At 42.2% G+C, this 10211-nt stretch overlaps 1 protein-coding gene across 2 annotated transcripts in view; it reads right to left on the reverse strand.

The window, feature by feature from the left end:
* The window catches only part of MARCH8 (membrane associated ring-CH-type finger 8), an 80879-nt gene that overhangs the window by 21860 nt on the left and 48808 nt on the right, over nucleotides 1–10211 (reverse strand). For both annotated transcript variants that reach the window (XM_009277720.1, XM_009277719.2), the window contains exon 2: nucleotides 2218–2268. In XM_009277720.1, the coding sequence (XP_009275995.1) occupies nucleotides 2218–2268 (51 nt within the window). The remainder of the gene's footprint in view (nucleotides 1–2217; nucleotides 2269–10211) is intronic.

The following is a 10211-nucleotide window of genomic DNA, read 5'->3' on the forward strand; positions in this document are numbered from 1 at the left end:
CGTTATTGCTGAGCAGTGCTGACACAGAGTCAAGGCCTCTTCTGCTTCTCCCACCACCCCACCAGCGAGCAGGCTGGGGGTGCACAAGAAGTTGGGAGGGGGCACAGCCGGGACAGCTGACCCCAACTGACCAAAGGGATATTCCACACATATGATGTCATGCTCAGCATACAAAGCTGGGGGAAGAAGAAGGAAGGGGGGGATGTTCGGAGTGATGGCGTTTGTCTTCCCAAGTAACCGTTACGCGTGATGGAGCCCTGCTTTCCTGGAGATGGCTGAACACCTGCCTGCCGATGGGAAGGAGTGAATGAATGCCTTGTTTTGCTTTGCTTGCACGCGCAGCTTTTGCTTTACCTATTAAACTGTCTTTATCTCAACCCATGAGTTTTCTCACTTTTACCCTTCAGATTCTCTCCCCCATCCCACCGGGTGGAAGTGAACGAGCAGCTGTGTGGGGCTGAGTTGCTGGCTGGGGTTAAACCACAACAACCTCTTGCCATTGTTAGAAGCTATCTCCAGAGTGGAGTAAGTGGCCAGAATGGATCAGACAGAGGCGACAGAGGAGCAGTAAGAACATCAATACCTCTGGGAAGCTCCTGTTTGCAACCAAAAAGTCTCACCCATTGAACTGGCAAAGCTGACTTTTTCTCCCCTTGAAACTTTAGCTTTTGCAACACACAGCAATCATGCTGAACATTTCAGTGTTTCAAGATGAATGCAAATATTGATGTCTCACCCACCAGCACTCCCAGGGAGAGCTTTGCCAGAGTGTAAGGTCCTTCCCACTGCACTGCCACACTACCAGTTCTCAATAAATTAAGAATAAACTGTGCAGCTTTGTATGGGTACCAAACTGCTGCTGCCAAAAGGCTTGTTGTGCTGAATTTCAGACACTCTGGGAAAAGTACAATGACACTTAATGATAAAACTACCATCTCTGCTGAACAATGCCTGAAAATCCAGTTAAGGATCCCTAAGAGAAGAGCCAGAGTAAGAAAGAACAGGCACAGTCCCATTTTAGAAAAGCACAGATGAGAAGTTATACTCACATGGTATTTATTTACGTGAATGCACATTTTCTGATACTGAATGCAAAACACAATCCCGCATCACTGCATGATAACACCACCTTCAGCTTGGTCAATACCTTGTGCACTGGACAGTTGCCCTGCTCATTATTTAAGACACCCGGTAATCTTGTCTTTCTGCTCCAAAGTGAAAGTTGTCTGGGCCCATATAAACCGTAAATTAAGTGCAGCCACTGTTTCCTCTGCTGGATATAGGCATGAATAGCTTCCTATATCCTGAAGTACCCAGAATAGAAAAAAGGGACTTAAGCTTGTCACAGCCATAATGACTCAGTCTCTCATTAAAAGTCACTATTACCAGCAACATCAACTGTCGCAACGAAGGGTTGAGGCTTATGCACCCCATGAAAAATACTGGTCAACCAGCACAGCCTTGCTTGCATGAAGGCTTTAAGCAACTGTACTTGTGTAAGCAAAAAGGCATCAGGCTTCCAGCTAATTAAAAATCTTATTTGTAGAAGTAGGAGTAGGGTACGTATCGTAATAAGTTATCTTGGACAGAAGATACTTTTTTGCTAATGGCATAACAAAGCAACTGTGCTTTGATGTGTCCATCAGCTATACTGAAGCGTGACTAGAACGGGTAGAGCATCGTGCTTCCCTTACGGGATCAGGGCCTGTAATAGCAAACACTTTAAAATACTTACATAGTCATGCCCTGATAACAATGCATTTCATGGTGCTAACAATAATTCAGTGTTGAAGTGACAATAAAATAATGTTTAACCACACATCCAATACATATTACGGGATGCATGGCTATACATATCTTACAGAGAACATTACATCAGACAGCTTATGGTATAAAAGAACATACTTGACTGATGTTTTTGGAGCGATTTTCCCCCCAAGATAAGATCTCAGCCATCTGTCATCTTGCTCCCACCAAGCTAAGGAGGCTGACAGTGTGAAAGAGAAAACCTACTGTAGCTTCCATTTCATTTGAACTGTAAAGAGAGTCTGCAAAACACCAGAGTTCTAATGTTTCAGAAGTGACTATCAATGACAGAGAGGCATAAGAAGCATTTTCTACTGGTCACATTGTCACATGTATCACCCCAGTTCTGAAATGAAAGAAATCCCAGTATCCCCAAGCATATCAAAGACTGAGTGATACCATGGAACATACCTTTGAGATGTTACTAGAGCGGCTCACGGAATGCCCCAAAGCCTTCTCATTCTGAAAGAGGAAGAACAGGATCACTGCAGCAACAAATCACATTTATGAGGATATTTCAAAGCTGGTATTAGAAACCAAATTCCATGGAGAAAGTCTTACAGCTGTGGCTTTTAAGGATTTTGCGTCTATTGACATCAGCCTGATTTACCACAATCACTAAATTGCTTTGTTTGCTTAACAAGATTTTTTTTTTCAGAAAACCACATTGGCAAGACAAGTACAAACTGAGAAATACTAGAACCATTATTTCTTCTCTCTATGAATACTGCAAAGCCCTTTCCTCAGATGGCATCTATTTTGGAAAGGATATTTCTCAGCCCTGCCTCACCTACACCCAAAGGCAAACATCCAACAACTACAACTGAAAGCTCTTGCTTAAACAAAAACAAAAGTATCACAGTGATGTCCGGAAACGATTGTGAATAACCACATGCATGTCATTTCAGGAGACGAAGCAGAATTCCTGAGGAACTTCCTATTTACCGCAGAACTCAGAATTAAACTGGAAATATCATACAAGACGAAAATGCAGAAGCTGCAATTCTCAAAACTGAAATGAGTGACGAAATGTATCTGTTACTTACTTTTCAGTGCACAGACCCTGACTGATAAGGATGACAATCTTACTTCCTACCAAAATAAACCGTAGTTTTCACCAACATATTTCATCCTTTAAGGGTTCCTGGTTTCTGAACATCGATGTACCGTAAATATAACAAGACATGATTGCTCCACTGGTAAGAGCCTAGAAATTGCTCTGGAAATGCTTTTCTGAATAAAATACAACAAGAAATACTTTCTTCTAAACAAATATTACAAACAGAGCAAGTCATAACGGTTGGTTACAGAACAGCATCTACGTTCCTCTAAGTCTGTGAAGCTGGCATGCAAATTGGTTTGAGATTTAAACCCCCTGAAAAACGGGGCAAATTTACTACTTTCTCGTAGGGACTCTATGCTGGATTAGAGTTTCTAGAAGAGCATCCTTTCATCTGGGATTTTAGGAACCAAACTCTTTCACATTTATTCCTGAAGATAATTTAACCTGACAGAGACACTTCAACAGCACCCTCTTTCAGTTCTCATTGGCACTGACTGATCAGACAGAGCTTGAGATCAGAAGTCCTGCACAGATAACAAATGGGGACATAAAAAACCCAGTCAACTGCAGTTACTCCTTGGTCAGCTTGGATATAACACACTGGTTTCAGACCTTCTGCCTGTGGTTTGTTACAATTCAGGCGACCTTCAATGACTGTCAAGTCAGCCCAGGTGGCTGGGCACCCAGATGCTACACCCACACTTTGAGATCCCCATGCTCCCCAGACATTTCTTCCTACAGCTCATCCCCAGAACAACTTCAAAGCTTTGTGTTGAGAAAAGAGAAGGCAAGGCAACAACTTCAGCATGTGCTTACAAAAGCAGGCAGTCCCTTCCTTACAACACCAGTTGCCTCTCAACACAGCCCTGGGCACTGCCTCAGTTGATGGATATAAATTGCACCTCCTCCCTTAAAGCCATGAGGAAGCAAATACTGTGTTCTGAAATCCTCTGTATGTAGGAGTTTGAGTACCCAGAAGACAGTAAAATAGTCTTTCAGAAGAAGAGAGGAGAAGCGACCAGAGAACCCCCCTCAATTTTGACTGATGGCCAAATTAAAAATCAGCAAGGATCAGTTTAAGGTCTGGAATAGTTGTGGCCTAAATTACCATTGACTTGAATGCCAGATTTGCATACTGCAAGGCTGAGTTTGATTTTTGAGATGACTATGAGCTTTTGTTACAGAGATAATAGTATTCCTGGAACAGAAACAAACACGTAAAGACGCCCAAAAATATGGACATAATGGTTATGTGAAGACTAACATTGGACAGGACTACTGCCAGAACCGGTATGGCTAAGAACTGACTCCAACCGTAAGGGATGGACCTAACTGATTTCATCAAAGGCAGTGTAACTATAGCAACAGGGAAAAAAAAAGTTCATTGAAGCTATGGAAGACAGGAGGAAGAAAAAAGGGGGCAGGGACATGTTCTCAAGCTATGACGAAAAGAGACCAACACAAACTGGCAAGCACAAAGACTTGTCATTATATATGTGTGAGGTGTGGGAGGAAGTCGGCTATGCTTGGCCTTCTAGGGATGCAGGGGAGGTAAACGAAGCAAGACTATGTGGGACAAGGGAAAATGATAGTGAAAAGTGGGACCTGTGGCCAAGAAGTCTGCCTGAACCAACACATACGCCTCCACACAGGTGACAGTCTCAAATCCAGCCCTAGATGTCAAAGACTTCTAGGTGAAACAGAACAGAAGTTTCTTCGCGTTAACTCAACGCTCCCCAAATACTGTTGTCTAGCTGAAGAAGATGCCTGCAAGGGAGCATGACTGAACTTACATCTTTTTCAAACACAGGTGCCTATGTTGAAAAGGATGTGCTAAAATTCAGTAAGCATGAACAGGCTGGAGGACAATACCTACATTTGCACAACACGGTAAATGATGCAGAGCAAACATACTCTTAGCCATGCCACAGAAACTAGTTGTTCTGCTCTGCTCCCAGAACTGATTTTATCTGATGGATACCAGCAGCCTCTAAGAGACAGATGCTCTTATTATCTTTATTGATCTACTGTTGGAAACATACCTGTCAGAGATTTCAGTCAGTAGGTGACTGCGTACAGTGGTTTTGTTATTGAAAGAGTGATCATTTTTAAACAAAAAAAGCGGTCTTGAAAAATATTACCTTAAGGGTTACGGAGCACGTGCACACATATATTTAAGTATCGGTGATATTTCTAAAGGACTCCTAGACACCTAAATGCTCTTCACATCTCAGTTGCTTTACCACATAAAGCTGGTACATCCATAAAGTCAACAGGAAATTCACTACAGCCTTAGGCCAGGCTGGCCAAAATCTGTACTCTAATGGGCTACTTACGCCAGCTAGCAGGAGAAGCACCAACTCAGCCATATTTTCAAGGAGTGACAACTAACCCAATAGCCGCTACCAAATCTAACGCAGACTTGCAAATAAACACACATTTTCCAGTCTGGTTGGCCTGTCAACTACCAAGCAGCCCCATCACCCAGATAAAATTGCTTCAGCCCTTGGACATCAACTGACCCTGTCTTAGCCTGTCTTCTAATCAGAGGCATTTTTTGAAACAGCTACTCCAAGTCTCACAGTTTACATACACGCAGACTTTAAAATGTGTTGGGCTGAAAACAGATAAACAACTGAGTTTCGCTGTGCAACAGCAATTTCCAGTTCACTATGACCTCTCAAGTAGCACCCCTGCTGAAGGAACGTACAGTGCTTTCTTGCCAGCTTCTGCAAAGGACCAAAAAATTGTATTTTTTTTTTTTTTAAATCATTAAACACCAACAGAAACACCTCTAAGTGATACAGTTCATGAAGCCTAGCTGTGCTGTTTAATTCTCTTTTGCAAATAAAATAATAAACATCTATCCTTCAGGAAAAAGCACTGTGGAAGCCATTAAATAGAGCCAGTGCTTGCTCATGTTTCCCATGCTGCAATACATTAAGGATGCCATATGTTTTCCAGTTATTAAGACAGAAAAGAGCTGCAAAGCCATGGAAGGAGCTCCTGGAATAGCTAGATTTTAATGGCAGGCACAATTACTAAATGAGGAACAGAAACGTTAAATAGATAAAATTTATTTTTAAATGCAAACAAACAAAAGCTCACTTTTCACACTATATCCATTACTGGTACATTCACCCTGGGATCTTTCACCAATTATTCACAAATTAACACCGACATGGGAGTGGAAAGGCTCAACTTCTGTTACGGTACTATCACTACTCAACAAATAAAGGTCTTCAGAGACTTTTTCTAGTATGTTCCCATTGCACAGTAAGACATATTCTAGTCTGGTAATTACAGCTCCAAACAAGATCTCCCTCCCTCTTGCAAAGCGTTAGTCTTTGCACTTGAATGAAAGGTCAAGACAAATGCAACATCTGCCAGCATAGACCATACAATTATCACCAGTTAAAGCAAGTGTCACTCTACTGTAGCAGATCAGTCTTTCTGTATGGGATAATGGGAATCCTGCCTTTCAAAATCATCCTACTCAACTAGAACCACCTGGCAGGCACTTAACAAAAAAAATCTAGATAGGAAAAAATTACAAGTGCAACTTGTAACTTCTCCTGAGCCACTCACTGCCAGCTGCTGCTCTGAGGTCCCCATCAGAGCCTGGCTCTAGGGAAACAAAGAGGAAGGCAGAAACAGGGAAATGACTGAAAAACAGAAAAAACTGCTACCCATTCCTACAGTGACATGTTTCTCTAAACTTTGGATGCACTTGCTTGCAATTGCCTGAATCCTGCTCCCAACTTTCCTTTCTTTTTCTTGAATTTGCTCCCTACTGTGAGTGACAGAGCTGCCTCCTTCCTTCAGCAGTTACTTCAGCTCACATCTGCTTTCCTGCACAGCTCTTCATCTTGCCTTCTCCACCTTGCTGGCTCATTTTCCCTTCTGCCACCATTCCTTGGTTACTTTTGCACGACACCTCTCCCTTCTCAGTTCAGAGATCTAGAAGCCAACACCTCCCTCCCATCTTCCCATGTACCTCAGCCTTCCATATTTAGCACTTCAAGTTATTTTACCCTTGCTTCCCTACCATAACATATCCATTTTCCACTAAGCACAACAGCTATGTAACTTACCCAGCCAAACCCAGAAGCCGCGTGAACCCCAAAACACCAGTTCCTATCACCTGAGCCAGAAGGAGGGTCCCCACCCACTGATAACAATTCAGGCAGCCATAGCTGCTCTTGTGCACTTACAATACCAATGTATCATGCTGACCTTTCTCCAAACTCAGCTGTAGACTTAATGCAGCCTCAGCAAGTGGGCACCCTAAAGAAATACAACTTGGATGTCCTTGTCAGGGTGGAAGGAGAAAAATATCTTGGTAAAATGATTTGGATTTTGTGTTTCCAACATTTTGGTTTTCAGTCATTAAGGCAGGTAAATAGAAGACAACAGAGGAAGCAGTCTCATCGCTTGTGTAGCCACCTTCTGGCTACATCCCTGACTACACACCTACATTCAGTCCTAAGTATGGCTAATCCTAAACCCATCTTTCTCTCTGCTCATAGACCTGGAGGCGAAACTGCAAGCCAGATCCCAATGGTTTAGCAAGGTGATTTTTATTCTCTTCCGCTCTGGGAAAGGAGGGCAGAGGGCAACAGAGGAGGGTCCTCCTTCCTCCTCAAGCCACCAATGGCTATGTGTGAACCTAGCACATGCCTGCTTCCTCAAGTCTTAATTCTCTGACACACCAGTGACCTTATAGGGCAATATACTCCCCATTTTGCAATACAGCTGTTATGCTACATTATCTTACATGATAAAATGGGTTAAGATCCTCATCTAATGATGAATTCTCCAACTAAAATCTCAGTAATGAAGAGCAGAGCCCTTCATTTTGATGATGTTCTTACTGCAATGCCCCAGCTGCAGATCCCCACAAGGTAAGTACTAATGCCTCAGCCCAGTAGAGACACAGTTAAACAAGCCAGGGCAGACTGGCTAGGGCACTGCCTACTTGTGGTTTTCTACCTGGAATCTGAAAGCTATTTTAATCTCATTTTGTGCATTACAATTGCATTTTACAATGATAGTTTAAGCACAAGATCGATATCTAGTAAAATCACTTACTGTTATCAACAATGAGTAGCACACGCACCATTTCAAAAGTCTTCTGGGTAAATGGTTGCTTTCCTTAATACAAAACTTTGCAGAAGAGAATGAATATGCAATAATTGCTCCCATTCATACAGCGATTCTCATTCTTAGAGAGAATTACAGAATGGCACACAGAATGGCATTGCTTGAAATGGTGAGGTGCTGAAGTGCTGAGTAGCTGAATGACCCTTGCATGGCAAGTGAAACTCAGTTCTTCCATCAAGTCCCATGACCAGAGCATGAATGCACAGTTGTTCTACAAACATGCGGCCGTACACACCCAGATATTGTATCAGGTTTCATAACTGTGTCAGATTTCCTAACAACCTCTTCCCAGAATTTATGCAAATCTTGCAGTGCAACCCTATACCTGAACAGTAGAAATTAAAAAGAACATATGCTTTTAGTTTGGGGAGGGGGGTTGTTGCTGTTGTTGACAATATTGGCACGTGCACTTAATTGTCTGAAGCAGACAGAATGAGAGGAAAGAAATGGGAGAAGGCTTTGTGAATTATTTTCTTCATCTGTCAAAACCAATGGATTGTTAAATTACAAAAGCTTTTTCAGCACTAGATCTTGTGACTGACAGAACCAAACATTTAATTACTTCAGTAGGAAATGGTATTTTGCATCATATCAACTGAATATGCCCTTTATCTCTTTGGCAGTCACCATGTCATCATGGAAGAGCAATAAACCTACTAACAGTTTATAAAGCCAGTGCTTGGCAAAATTCTTAAACCTTGCTCATTTCAAATTTTTGTCCATAAAATATGATGAAATATCATCAAGGCTCGTCAATGATTTTTGCATGCAGCTAGAAGAATAATGGCATCTAATCAAAGAACAGTAATGGCATCTATGCCTTGCATCTCTGCTCTTGTGCAGTATTTACCCCCAGACATTGGAAACTGAGGGGGGTGATGGAAATCACGCCACCTGTTTCTTTTTTACACCTGCGTGGAGACCCAGTATACATACTGAAAAAGGAATCCAAACAATCTGTCCCATCCATCTAGTCCAGTATCTTCTGTTCTTGGATGATCCCACTTGATTCTCTCGGACCAGCAGTTCACAAATGAGTGCAGAAACCCAACATAAGATTTCAGATCTTCCATCACAGTGGAAAATCTATACCAAGTTCACTGTGGATTACTCAACTCACTAACTTGCTCATTCATGTTCACATCAAGCCACTTCGCATAGTGGGAGACAAACTCGGAAAAACAACCTGAAGGCAAAAAACAAGGCTGGAAGTAAAACATAGGAGAATTAACAAGCTTTATTCCAGGTGCTGAACTTACAGCTGTCCCTGAGAACATCAGCAACAGAAATAAAGTCACAAGATCACAATACGGCTTTAACAGAAAAGAAAGACCAACGAAAGGAAAAGATGACAGACTAAATGGCTTTAATGGCAGAGTTCAAGGAATTCAAAGAACAGGCCCCTTGGGGGTTTGGGGAGGGGAGTCAAGGAGGCTAACAGATCACAAACAAGGAATATAAATGAGAGGAAACGCAAAGAACAAGGCAAACACAGCAGAATGTTGAAGTTAAATAAGAATCTCTTGCCTTTGTCTGCACCACAGCGTGGTCAGAAGCACAATGTGCTTCATCTCCAGTCTGCCTTGTGAATAGCTCTTAGAGTTTGCATGGATGTGTCCAATATTTTACAAACCTGAGAGGCACGCAGGTCCCTACATGTTCCAGATACGGTCCACTAAGTCCAACCATACACTGGACAAGATGAGGAGAGCATTCTCTTCAAAAAGGCCCTTTTCTCCATGGCTTTGTTCTCCAGACTTTTTTCAACATACCATTTTTCTGGTTTTTGCATTGCTTTGCTTTACTTCCAAAGGCTCCACAAAGTGCATCTGATTATGGATAACCTGCATCTCCAGCTGCCATTTCAAAATGGAGATCTGATCTCCATCTCCCCTCTTTAATTGTTTGAGCTAGAAGATGACATAAAAGCCTCCCTCTTGCTGAGCTGAGGCTGCCTCACCTGGAAGAGCAAATTTTAATTTCTGCACAAGACGATCAGTCTGGTACATTTCACTAAAATTACATTCATTTGCACACTTACTGTATTCACATGCCACGTGCCCAATTCCTAACAAAGAAAGTAAACTGCGAAATTTGGTATTCAACGTTTTATGGATCATAGAATCATAGAATCATTAAGGTTGGAAAAGACCTCTAAGATCATCGAGTCCAACCGTCA

The sequence above is a fragment of the Aptenodytes forsteri genome, unplaced genomic scaffold (genome assembly GCF_000699145.1).
Source record: "Aptenodytes forsteri isolate BGI_AS27 unplaced genomic scaffold, ASM69914v1 Scaffold15, whole genome shotgun sequence".
Taxonomy (NCBI): Eukaryota; Metazoa; Chordata; class Aves; order Sphenisciformes; family Spheniscidae; genus Aptenodytes; species Aptenodytes forsteri.